This window comes from Gavialis gangeticus, unplaced genomic scaffold, assembly GCF_001723915.1.
Source record: "Gavialis gangeticus isolate Ggan-Ray unplaced genomic scaffold, GavGan_comp1, whole genome shotgun sequence".
NCBI classification, from domain to species: Eukaryota; Metazoa; Chordata; order Crocodylia; family Gavialidae; genus Gavialis; species Gavialis gangeticus.
Genome location: NW_017728993.1, coordinates 5884825 through 5898617, shown reverse-complemented (window position 1 = coordinate 5898617; position 13793 = coordinate 5884825). Strand labels below are relative to the sequence as shown.

Below are 13793 nucleotides of genomic sequence, written 5' to 3'. Positions count from 1 at the left end.
CCCCCCCCCCCCCCCCCCCCCCCCAACCACCACCACTACACTCTGCTGGCTCCAGTCTGGGGCCAGGCATGGGGGACTTGGTTCCCCTTCCCCCACCCCCCAGCTTCTCAGGCAGGAGGCAAAGGTTTTTCTGTCTCCCGTCTGTGACGGCTCTGCGACAGGGCAGGGCGGGACTGACCTGGAGCTCACGCAGAGCAAATAAGCACCAGCCAAGGCTAGCACATTGCCCTGTGGGGTGCTTGGGATGCCAGAGGGCAGCAAACTAAGACAATTTTGTACAGGACCTCGGACAGAAGTTTGATATACTGCTCTAACCTAGACCGACTAAGTCTAATACTACATCCATCCAGGTCTATCTTAGACTAGGTTCTGCCATTATGAAACTAGTCTGCGTGTACTGAATTACTGTTTTACTACAGGTTTAGACTGGTTTCTGATCACTTATACTGGTTTGCATGCAACGTCTGTACCTAGCCAAAGATCCCATATGAATGTAATTAACTTACCCAGAGGCTCTGATATCTGGGGTGGAGCATTCTCTCTGTCATCTTCATCTTCACATACACAGACATAACCACACTGCACCTCTTGAAGCAACAAAGAACTACGAGGAATGCCCTCTTTTCATGGAGCCTAGCAGTGAGAATGAGGTACTAGACCAAAAAGTCCAGCCCTGTTCCTAATGAAGACAGCATCAAAACTACCCATTGACTTCAGCTACAATATGATCAGACCTCAAAATTGTTGCAGTGGATTGCTGCTCAAACAAAAAACATTGGGAGGGGAAGGAGAATCTGGTAACAAAAGTCGCTGGTGTTGCAGTTTTCGTTCTACTGGGAGGTATGAGCTGGGGTGGCAACAGAGCACTCATCTGGAATACAAGAAGACTGAAATATTTCTAAACTAGGTGCTCAACCTCTGGCCCAGGGAGCTGTCATCTGACCTGAGGCGGCTCCCTGTGAGTGTGGAAATTTGGCAGCAGAGGAGAAGTAGCATTGTTTGTTGCTCCCAGAGCTACAACAATTAATACTGCCACTGCTTTCCCACCACCAAACTGACAGACCTGTGGGGAACCCCACAGTCTGGATTACATGGCTCTGCACTCCATATTGGACCCATGACCCCACTCACCAGGACAGCAGGTGGGGTCACGCCAGATCACATCCTAGAATCCACTCTACCCACTGCCACTGCACAGGATCTGGCTCATGGGCTGGCTCTGCCACACTTATCTAGCCCCACCAGGCTGGATGGGTTGAGCACCACTGTTCTAAAACACGGACGTTTGGTTGAGCTCAGATATTTGATCTAATAAGTCTTATATTTTTGGCCTTTCAAATCTTTTTTCCCTTTTAAGCCTCATGTAGTTTTGCACTATCCAGGATGCAAAAGTAGTAGCAACCAGTTTATACTTTGTATGACAATACCACTGAGCATGCTGGAAGCTTAAGGCTTAAAGTAAAGGGATGATTGCCAAAGAAATTATCACCAAAGAAATGGGATGGCAGGTAGCCTGTACGATCAGAAATAGAGGGGGGGAAGTCATCCATCAGACAATGCAGATGGGGTATTACAGAATATAGTATGTGAAGCTGAGACTCTTTTAATACTTATTAAAGCAAGAATGGGAGCTGCAGTATCCTGAGGTACAAAGGATAGTGACCTTTCATTCAGTAACAACCAGTTCTCTTATCTGCTGAATAGAGCCTTTTATGTGTCCCAAACCAATATTTATTTTATGTTCAAGAGAACCAAATTTGATCTTTTTTTTTTACCTGTATAGTATGTATGCTAACTCCATGTAATTTTTTTGTGTTTAAAAACACCCCATACTTTAACATTTTTTCTACAAAAACAAAATCCATTCCAGCCACCCAGCCCTCATCCTTATGAGCTACCTTCCAATAACAAACCAGAGTGTGCGTGTGAAGGAGGAAAAAAAGTTTCGGTAAGAAAACGGATCTCAATTTTAAGCTTCCATTTGTTTAAAACAAAAGAAACACACACACAAGCAGTGGGTGCATCTACAGGAGAAGTTTACTGTGGAGCTGACTACTTAGCTCTTCAGTAATATGGCACTGTCTACCTGTGTGGTGCTAGCCAGAGCAAACTAATTAACTCTGCCATAGGATGGTACTGCCAGACTCAAGTACTATCCTATGGAAGAGTAATGTACGCCGCCACAGTGCATGTGTAGACGGTGACGGGGCTGGCTAGGACATGAATGTGCTTCACTGTGGGGGCTGCCTCCCAGCTAGCTTTTAGTAGCCAGAGGGAAATTGGGTTATGTGCCCAAGTTTGAACATTTGTTTTGTAATGGGTATCTACATTAGAAATTCACCCATTTTCAATGCTCAAAGCATTGCCTGATGTTGTTTTTTAGCATGGATAAATGTATTTAGTGTGACCTCTTTTAAACTGATAAACAGTTTGTTGATCTGAAAAGTGATTCATTTTCTGAAGGTATGTGGTATACCATAAACTGCATGAGTATTTTTGTGTTATGGTGAAGAAGAGATATGTTGCCACGTTAAAGTAAGCCTTTCCATTGTACTGTAAATAATGTGGAGTGGTTCCTGTTTGAACATGGTCATGGCGTTCAGCTACCCTATCATATGAAAAAGTGCATTAATGTTTCTTACTAACTTGTTGGCTTAAAGTTTTATAACCTAAGAATTCCAGTTTACTAAGAGAGTATAAAGGCTGCTAAATAAGTGATAATCACAGGGGCTTTTTTTTGTTTTTTTTGGATTGCTTTTGGTGGCTAGCAATAAGAGAATTTGATCCTAGATCAACTTGAACCTCTTTCATCCTCTGACATTAAGTAGAAAAAAATCACTCGTTTGTTTGTTGCACCATTTTGGCACCTTTTCTGCAGTGAATATAATTTTTCTTCTTGTAAGAAAGCAATTTCTGTTTCTGCAGAAAAACAATGGTGCCTGCTGGCATGCCCTGTAACTCCGAGGAGAGACTAAAATAGCAAAGGTGGACTAAGCAAGGAGGGTATTTTCATCCCTTGTGTCACCCAAGCTGAAGCACAGTGTCTTAACTCTTGTGCTTCAGTGTCCCTTTCTACCCCTACAGGTGCATTCTTTTTAACAAAAAAACCCAAAGCACCTTGTCTGCCTCAAAAAATAACAAATCCTTCATGTGCTGCAGTGAGAAAGCTGTTTATACTCTATAAGCAACAGTGGTTTGCATGTCGTCGTGCAGAACTTGGCAGCACTATATCAATGCAAAGGAGTTTGTGTGCTTCAGCTCACCCAAGTGAATTAATTATTGTTGCTTCCCTTACTCGCAGGAGTGGTGTAGGTTTCAGTTAACAAATGTTTGCAAAGTTCATTAAAACAGTGGTGTGGAAGATCAAACGGAAAGGCAAAGCATTTGTTGAACTGTGAATTTTGAATTGCCTTACATGTATGTGAATCAGTTTTACATTATTTGAACAGAAAGCTTTGTCATTCATATGGCACGACTGTTGCATTGTATAAGATCATCAGGGTAATCCAACCTTATTAAACAGCCCCGTTTAGGTTTTCTAATCTGCCCTAACATGACAGATTTCAGTAGCTCCCACCAGATACAGACATGCTCTGATGTTCTTGGTTCTTTAATGTTAACTTTGCTTACAAATGTATTACAGAAGAAAACTAATGGAGCTCCAAATGGATTTTACGCAGAGATTGACTGGGACCGATATGTAAGTATCCAAATGACTTTCCTTCCTTACGTAATAGACTTGCAGTACTGTGTGATAAGGGAATTTGTATACCTTTGTAGGCTTCAGGTTTATCTCCCTTGTGTAGATGAGACTGTTTTCAGATACCCCAGTCAGTGTTCACACTTCATATTCAGCAGCCTTATTGTCATTTCATTGTCTCCACTTAAGAATGGAGATCTCATGAAGCCTTTACACCCATAGCCAGGTTCAAATGTTACCATGCGGCTCTGTAGGCACTCAGGATAAGTAGAGACCATCAAAAAGCCTGGGGCAGAATTGATCCAACCAGTTCAGATTTCTCTAAGCTGTGTATACTGGACCACTAATGAACAGAACTGATGTTCACTCCGGTTGGGGAACGTAGGCAGAAGCCTGTACTGGCTGAGGCCAGAAATCGGGCGGCACTCCCACATGCCTCCAAGCAGGCCAGGCATTACGGAGGGTAGCCAAATGCAGCTGTATGGCTGCACTATCCCTGATTTGGCTGTCAGGCACACGCCTCCTCTGCTGCCCTGTCATTTGTCATGTGGCTGCAGGCAGCCAGTGGAGGGAGGAGTACTCGACCTCCTCAGCAGCATGGGGGTCTCTGGGCTTTGTCAAGGGTGGGGGCAGGGGTCCACCCGAGGCAGGACAGAAATGGGGTTGGGGGGTGGGGAGTGGGGCTCGCAAGCTGCCTCGGAGAGGTGGTGTCAGTGGTGCACCCTCCATCCCCAGGCAGTAGGACACAGTGTCCCTGCCATGTCCCAGGTCCTGGGAACTCTGTGCTGCAGTGTCTTTGGGAAGGGCTCACAGGATTTTCCCCCTCAGAGCTGCACCAAATTCTGAGCTGAAACAGCCTCTCTGCAGCTGCAGAAACATGTTTGCACCCCTCACCCAGGAACTGGAGTCCCGCATGCACAGGCAAGCGGCTTCAGCCAGGAATTCAGATCTGGTTCTGGGGGAGGGCGGAGGATCCTGTGAGCCCTGACCAGAGTCACTGCAGTGCAGGGTCTCTGCCCCAGGACCCTGCCCTGCAGTAGCTCTGGGAGGGCTCACAGGATTCGTCCCCCCTGCCGCACACACCCAGGAGCCAGCACCAAATTCCTGGCTGAAGCCACTTCTCTGCGGATGTGGGGTCTGGTTCTTTGGGGGCGGAGGGCAGCCATGTCCCTGCAGCTGAAGAGAAGTGACTTCAGCCAGAAATTTGGCACTGTCTCCAAGGGGGCAAAAGCCTGTGAGCCCTTCCAGGAGCCACTGCAGCACAGGGTCCTGGGGTTCGAGACCAGGCAGGGACAATCCGGACCCTGCACTGCAGCAGCTCCAGGAAGGTCTCGCAGGATTTCCCTCCCAGGGTCAGCGCCAAATTCCTGGCTGAAGCTGCTTCTTTGCAGGCGCGGGGCTCCAGTTCCGGAAGATGGGTGGGGTGGACAGTCATGTCCCTGCAGCTGCAGAGAAGCAGGTTCATCCAGGAGTTCAGCATTGGATGGGGGTACTCTGTACCCCACCAGACTCAGGCCAGGAACGTGGGGTGCACAGCTGTCAACCCCTCCCGCAGCAGCTCACGAGCCCTACTTCCTCTTCCTCCTCCCCACTTCTGTCTTGCCTGTTGCTGACAGAGACGGCTCCCTGTGGGGCAGGGGGAGGGGGTTAGGAGGCCTCGCAAAGGTCTCTGGGATATCGGCAGATCATCAACCTACCTTGATTCATGAGCAGACCTGGTACTGACATTCAATAGTCCTGTCCAACCTAACTCAAATAAGTCTGATATACTATATGGATCCAGGTCTATCTTAGACCAGGATCTGCCATTTTGAAACTGGTCTATGCGCCCTGAACTTCAGTTTTGATATGAGTATAGACCAGTTTCCAGTTACCTAAACCAGAAGAAGTGTAATGTCTGCACTTAGCCGCCGTTTTTCTTTCAACAAACATACTTGGAAATGACTGTCATTACTAAACTAAAACAACATTAATAAGACACTGATAGTTTTCAATGTGTGCTTCACTCTGGAAGTTGCCTGTGGCTCTTAAAAATTACAACTGTGATCAGGGATGCACAGACACATGCATACACACACACTCACTTTAGTTTTTGTTTCTTGACTTCGTAAACTAGATGATATTTTATGTATTATCAGTTCTACTGACAATAGGTTCTGTTGTTTGCGTACCATGCAGCAACAGAAGCGAGAGAGACTTCTTCAATAACCAGCAAAAATTGTCATAGAGCACTAATCACTTTTTATGCTGACAGAGCCTCCCTAAGTGGTGAAGTGAGTCCTACTGTCAAAGTAGAACTGGCAATTGTAAGAATGAGATTTTGTGAAAAAAATAATGAATTCAGATATTTTATCACCTTGCAGATGAGTAGTTGAAGCCTATCCTTAATCTGGGATATATTTTATATATGCATGTTAATTGTATTGTATAAAATTGCCTAGAAACTAGTTGGTTTCCATTACTCGTTAAATATAAAATACCTTAAGCAATAAGGAGAGATTTATTTGAGACAGATTTGTACCAGCAGTATGGAAGACATCAAAGCTAACTGGGGGAAAAAAAGTTAATTGTGACTTGAATGTTAAGAACAGAGAAGAAATTTAAAGTTCAAACCCATGGTAAAGGCAGACTCTCCCTCTGCATGAAGAAGGGCGTTTGTTCCCCAGAGCTTGCAAAGAACAATTTTTCCAACGATTTAGTTGATTTAATAAAAGATATCACATTTACACAAAGAACTTTTGTCTCTTAATTATTTTTCCTATCTCCGCCCTTACTTCTGGAAACTCGCTGCACATGCTTGTGCTTGACAGCTCAGCTCTGCACAGTGTATTTGACTGACACTGCCAAAGTTAACCACGCTATCATTTACTGCGTCATGGTATTATAGGTGGTAGCAAGAGCAGTTGCAGCCATATTAGACTTCTTGCAAAGCAAGCGTTCCTTTTTATCTTGCGCTACCTTTCCTGGACTTGGACAAGGCTTAATTTCACCAGTCCTTTGACATCTTTTTTCCCCATGCAAAAAATAGCTCATGCTACTCTTCAGTAAAATGTTTTGCAAAAACCCTAATTACTTTGTTTTTTTACACCCTATTCAGAATTCACCTGAGCTTGATGAAGAGGGATACAGCATCAGACCAGAAGAACCAGGCTATATCCTTTATTGTTAGCCTTGAATCTCAACTTACAAACTGTAAAATGACCTGGGGTTCATGGAAAGGTCACTGAAATGTTTCCCCTATTTTTCTGTGCACCATTATTCCCTAGTTAAAAGCAAAGTCCCAAGGAGAATCACCTGATACAGTTAACCAGAAGGCACTTCTAATTGCCTTCGTCTATTCATATGAAATTAACAGAAAGTAGTAAGCAGATATGGAAGTGCATTGAGAAATAATTATGTTCAGTGCACTCCACTGAAGACAGATGGGATTACAATGCTTACAACAAAGAGCAGCAGATTTCCAGCCTCTTTCTCTGGCTTGGCAGGGCTGCTGAAGCAGAATATTCATTCGCTGGAGGAAGGAAGCAGTTTCCATCTCTATGTAGGACCCAATTTGGCTTTATAAAGAAAGAATGAATAAGGAGGAGTAATTTATGTGCCTAAAGCATGGACTCATGAGTCAGAGGAATTAAGATGAAGTATTTAGAAGGCAGAATCCACATCTCCAGACTCTCACTCCTATTTCCAGCACTGCTACAGAGCCACTTGGGCAAGCCTCTTTAATGTCTGTGACCCCACCCATAAAATACAGCAGTACTGCTGCTTTGTTTAATTTGCACTTGTAAACCATGCTGTGGTTCCCCTAAGAAACGTAACGAAGAAATGTACAAAGCGTTGTGTTATAGGCCTCTGTGAAGTGGCTAGTATTCGCTTCGGATTCGGCTAATTTCAGGGGACGGTAATTTGATTCGGTGATTCAAATAGCTGTCCCGAATCAATTTGGCCGAATCATCTGATTTGGAGATTTAGCTCCAGCCAAAAATCCAAATCTCCAAATCACTCAGACCCATCCCCCATTGGCTCTCCCAGCCCTGGCAATGGCTGCCCGTGGCACTTAAAAAAAAAAAAAAAAGCCCTGACTCACTGGGTACTGCCAGGCAGAGGGTGATTCCCCACTGCCCCATGCTGGCTGCTGCAGGATCCAGTGTTTTTTCAGGTTTTTTTTTTTCCTTAAAGGGCCAGAGCTGGGGTGGGCGGGGCAGCTGCTGGGGGTGGGGCTGGGAGAGCAGGCAGGGGTTGGGAGTCTCATGCAGAGCTCCCCATGCAGAGTGGGGCAGCGAGGGGTAGTGGGGATCACCCACCCTGTGGATAGCACCCAGTGAGTCAGGGCTTTTATTTAAAGCACTGGGAACTGGGGCAGGCATGGAGTGGGGTCTGGAGGAGTAGGCGGGGGTCAGAGGGGACTGGGGATGGGACTAGCAGGGATCCCCCCATGGTCCCCTACCCCTTTCTTCAGCTCCCCCTTCCCCACCCCTACTTGCCTGCTCTGAGCCCAGCTCCAGCTCCCTGCTGCAGGGGGTGGGGACTTCTCGATTCATTGAGGCTCTCCAAATCTTTTCCAAAGATTCAGAGAGTTTTGAATCAATTTGGACCTTATTATTGGTCTCCTGATTCGACTCAGATTTGGAGATTTGGCCACCAAATTGAGCCAAATCACCTCCAAATCGAGTTGGCACCCAAAGGTTTGCACAGCCCTATTGTGTTACCTCAAGCTGTTTTCTTCTAATCTAATAGGCTGTGTCACGGTCCATTCATTTGTTTCATTGGAAATGAGCAGGAGCAGGTAGAAGCACATGATGTGAAAGAAAATCCAAGCAAAGCTTGACTTGGTCTTGTAGTATGCTTGTGCTGGCTGGAGCTCTGCATGTGAGGGGGCTTAAAGGAGATGTCTTTATCCTCCTGCTTCATGCTGGCCACTATCTCTACACTGTATTAGAGCAGCCTGAGGAACTGCCCTTTTATGCCAGGCTTCACCTTGTAGCTGAGTACTGGCACACAGAAGAGATATTCTGGCCAGGCTTTCTTTCCTCCACCTACATCTTTCCCTGCTGAAGAGAAGGTGAGTGGGATAAGAGCCACCAAATTGGCTTTAGTCTACATCATTGGAAGGCATTGTACCTGGGAACGTCCTCTTACTGACTGCGTTCTCAGGGATTCTGCTAACCTTTACAAGTGGAACACACCAATACAGTGACTGCCTACTTGTGCAGAAGAATTGGGCTCTTGCAGTGCATTGCCTTTAGTAGGCCATGTCAGCTGCTATTGAAATATCTTGCCTACATATTAGCATGTACAGTGATAAACTTGTACAATGCTGACTGGAGGAAACAGGAGACATCGTTGTTAATTACTACTGCCCCAAAATGTTGCTTTACCCACCCTTTTGAGCACTCAACAGTTCACATATATAATACATGTGTATATATCTATCTATGCAGAATAACAAAATAGAATAGGAGTGACAGTCTTGGCAAAAATGTGTATCCTCTGTTACCCATGTGTGCCCTCTGTTACCTATCTTTGTAGTTGGACATTTTGGAGTAAAAAATTCAAAAGTACCCAAGTTCCCTTTCCAATAGTGATTTAAGAGCCTAAAGCTCATTGAAAATCAATGGAATGTAGGCCACATCTAGATTATAGACATACCATTGAGAGTCTATAACAATTAACCTTCCCTTGGCACTGCACAGACTACACAATTTCCAGTGTAAGAGGTAACATGCACAGAGCTGCATGGCATTTTTGGGGATGCTGCTGCTGAGCACATTTGCAGTCTAGATATGGCCTTGGGTTCTGCCCTAAGCATAAATGTAATTTTTAAAAATAGGACTTATGGCTTCCTTCTTTAGGAGCATAAAGAACACTGTTTCCACTATGTCCAAAATAGCTTACCTCTCAGCAGAACAAAACGTTCTTTAACTGTGATCTACCTACCAAAGGAAAGCACTTTTATTCCTCAAGTGAATCAGAAGAGGAAGAGGAGGCACATAAGAAGTTTAACATTAAGATTAAGCCTTTGCAGGCGAAAGACATTCTTAAAAGCGCAGCAAACGTAGATGAGCTGAAAGCATCAATAGGCAACATCGCACTTTCTCCATCTCCAGTGGTGAGTGTTTGGTGTTTCAATCTTTCACTAAATTGCAAGTACAGATTCTATCTTAGTTTATTGTATTCAGTAGTGAGCAAAGATATTTATTGGGTCAAACTGATTCATGGTTAAATACCATTTTTATGCCCATAGTCTTGTTTATGTGACATTTCTTTGCCTAGCCACAGAGCAGTCACAAGTAACTCTAAGAAATGTCATGCTTTTTAGTATATAACAGAGATTCTCGTAACCATTTCTGAACTATTCTAATTTACTTGCTCTGTGCATTGACCTTATTTTAATGAGCTTCCCACATCTCTAATCAACCAAAAAAGTAACATGCATACTTTTTTTTAAATGAAGAGGAAATAGCTACAATTGCAGTATGATCTGGACAGTTCAAACTCCAGCTATCCCCAGTATTCAAAAGAGGTTTACGTTCTTCTGCTATCTGTTAATTATACTGAAATTTACCTTGGGCATCAAAACTTACTTCAGACCAGATCCTGCCATTCTTCCTCACTATTTGTAATACTGTTTTAACTTTTAAAAAAATCAGTGGAGCAATTTATGTAAACAGATACTATTCAGAATGACTATGGATGAGAGAACTGGGCTTATGCAAGCCTTGTAAAGCTTGGGTAGTTGAGATTTGTGCTATAACAGTAAGAAATAGCACAGGTTTGTTTCACCTCTTCCATTAGATGAAATCAGGAGATTCACTGAACTGGCTACTACTGCAACATATAAAAATGGGGACAGTGAGATCAGAACTGGGCCTCAAACATTTCCCTAGTTTTCCCTATTGTGCTTTCTTATAATTTAATTTTTTTTTTTTTGTGCTGCACATAAATCAGAGCTGCCTCTTGTTTTGGGCGATTACCTTTCCTGAACTGAGACAATACAGTGTTACCTGTGCATTCCTTAATGAAGGATTAATCTAGATATCTAAAAGGAAGAACAGTCTCTCCTTAAATTCATCTTTATTTTTGTTCTGTTAGCCATTCAACTCTTTCAGGGCTTGCCAAAACCCCTATTTTGTCATCCAACTCCATTTGGCTGTACAAAGCTCCATAGTTTCTCCTCTTGCATGGCTTTGATTTGCGCATGGTTTCATAACTCTTGTATCTTGCTTCAAGTTTGGAGTGAAATGAACTGCAACTGCTGGGTTTTTTTCCTTTTTTTTTCAAGTCAATGCAATATTTTGAAGGTATAGGCTTCTAAATGAAGTCACTGATTTTTCCTAGAAGTAGACTTCCCTAAAATCCACCTGAGCGTTAGTGTCAAGAAAAAATCCAGACTTTGGTGGTGCTCTGCCTGGCATCAGGTTTTACCATGATCCTTGTCCCAGCTAGTGACTTGTACATGTGTTGCTCGCTGCAACCAGAGTAGTTCCTGAAGTTTTTCAGTCACGGCTCAGAGCCCATATTAAATCCATATGATTATGCAGTTTCAATCCAGCCCAGCTTGTTCTGGAATCTCTTTGCTATGTCAAAGCCACAGCAATCCAATGCGTATACATGGGGTGGGATATTGGTTTGCCTATAGAGGGAAAATATTGGGACATTTAACTGTTTCTCCATTTTATTTTTGTAAGTGTACTGAAGAGATCAATAGGTTTTCTCAGTATTGGTTTGTTCTGCTTCTGGGATAAAATATTTGTTCTCATCTGAAGGTAGCAAACAGATGACAAAAAGCAGGTCACCTGTATAAAATTTAAAGTCTCTCTATAAAATCGAGCATTTAGACCCCCACTCAAAGGTCCTTGACCCTTTCTAATCACTCTCACGTATCCATAATTCATGAGGTGGCAGATGTGCACTGCCAGCCTATTTAGTAATTCTGTACGTTTAGATATGTAATTGCCCAAAAGCTTTTTGAATTTCGGACTGATGTTATGATGGAGAAGGTAAAGGAGCATTAACTACTGGTATATCTGATGTATCTTTTTGCAAGTAAATGAGTATTCATTAAAAGATTATCCAAAAATTAGGTAGGTTCCTAGCAATCACATTTTTCTCATTGCTACCCCTCGTTTTGACAGAAAACTAGCGTGAAGCAACAAGGCAAGGTTTTAGGCTCATGTGCCCATTTGCTTTCCTGTGCCTTGTGTTCCTGAAGTTGAAATGTGAATGGATAATATTCATTGCACAGAGTGTGTTCTCTCAGTACACTGCGAGAGAGACCTGTTCTCACTGTGAAATTAAATGAGTGTCTGGTTCCTGGTTTCCATGATCCTCTTCCCATTGAAGTCAATGGGAGGTTTTGCCTTTGACTGAGAGGGAGCAGGATTTAGCCCCATTGTGAACACATTCATGTTTGTTAATTGGCTACCTCGTGAAGTCCTTCCTTTTGACAGCAGCATGTTGGAACTGGGTCTGTGGTTTATCTTTGTCTTGTGAGCTGACTTGCGCAGTTGTTATGAAATAGTAAAGATACTGCAGCTGGCCTGGAGGCAGGACAGCAGAGTATTATGTCTCTGTGTGCGGAAGCTAAGTTCAAGAGTCAATGTAGGACTCTCATTTCCTGGGTTGTGGGAGATGCGGAGACTGTAAATCGTGCAGAATGATGGCTTTGTTGTTCTGTGGAGAATGCGGCTTCCTGATTCATTGATACTGTCTCTGAAGCAAGTGAGACTTAGTGCAAGTTGCCGTAATGCTGATCACAGAAAGGAAAGGTATGAACTATGAAATGGAAAGAAAATAAGGCAGAAGGGGAGATACAAAGATAATAAAATCCAGATCTTCAGCAGTTGTAAATCAGCATGCCTCCATTCACTACTGTGAAGTTACACTAGTTTAGATCAGCTAAATATCTGAACTAAAACATCTACATGTAATTAATACACTATATGCGCTCTGTGTAGAGCGAGGTATTTGTCTTTGAGAGAGTTAGGATAAAGACACTGGCTCAAGACTTGGGCACTCCCAAAATGGATATAGTGGAAGCCAAGAAGTAATGTAGAAAGCTAGCATGAAGTGGACAGCTACACTGCTGTGAATCATAGATTTCATAGACATTTGAGCTGGAAGGGACCCCGGAGGATCATCGAGTCCAGCCCCCTGCTCCAGGGGCAGGAAGTCAGCAGGGATCATAGGATCCCAGCAAGATAAGCATCCAAATGTGTCTTGAAGGCATTCAAAGTGGGTGCTTGAACTGCCTCCAGTGGCAGTCTATTCCAAAACTTGGGGACTCGGACGGTGAAGAAGTTCTTCCTTATGTACAGCCTGAATAGGTCGTGGTGGAGTTTGTGACCGTTCAATCTTGTCATCCCTTGGGGCACTCTGGTGAACAAACGTTCCCCCAGATCCTGGTGAGCTCCCGGATAAACTTATAGGTGGCCATCAGATCACCCCTGAGCCTGCGCTTTTCTAGGCTGAAGAGCCCCATGGCTCTCAGCCTCTCATCATAAGGTCTGTTTTCCTGACCTCTGATCATGCACGTGGCTCTCCTCTGCACCCTCTTGAGCTTCTCCACATCCTTTTTGAATTGGGGAGCCCAAAACTGGATGCAGTACTCCAGCTGCAGCCTCACCAAGGCCGAGTACAATGGGAAAATGACGTCCTGGGATCTGCTTGAGAAACATTTAGGGATGCAAGCCAGCATTTTGCTTGCTTTACTAGCCCCAGCATCACACTGAAGGCTCATGTTCATCTTGTGGTCAACGATGACCCCCAAGTCCCTTTCATCTGTAGAGCTAACCAACGTAGCACTACTGAGCCTATATGCGTGGTGCAGGTTTTTCTTCCCAAGGTAGAGAACCTTGCATTTTTCAGTGTTGAACATCATCAGGTTCTCATCTGCCCATTTTATGAGTCTGTCCAGATACGCCTGGATCACCCTCCTGTCCTCAGGTGTGGATGGTTTACCCCAGAGTTTGGTGTCGTTGGCAAACTTGGCCAGTCCACTTCTGACACCAATGTCCACATCATTGATGAAGATGTTAAATAGTATAGGCCCTAGGACAAAGCCTTGAGGGACCCCACTGGTCACAGCACACCACGA

The 13793-nt window shown here is 44.1% G+C and overlaps 1 protein-coding gene across 3 annotated transcripts in view; it reads left to right on the top strand.

Annotated features, from left to right (window-relative positions):
- SGIP1 (SH3 domain GRB2 like endophilin interacting protein 1) overlaps nt 1–13793 on the top strand; it is a 233691-nt gene that overhangs the window by 105376 nt on the left and 114522 nt on the right. For 2 of the 3 annotated variants that reach the window (XM_019528429.1, XM_019528428.1), the window contains 4 exons: nt 1871–1948; nt 3644–3700; nt 6798–6852; nt 9631–9806. In XM_019528429.1, coding sequence (XP_019383974.1) covers nt 1871–1948; nt 3644–3700; nt 6798–6852; nt 9631–9806 — 366 coding nt within the window. The remainder of the gene's footprint in view (nt 1–1870; nt 1949–3643; nt 3701–6797; nt 6853–9630; nt 9807–13793) is intronic. The other variant, XM_019528431.1, reaches the window with a different exon arrangement.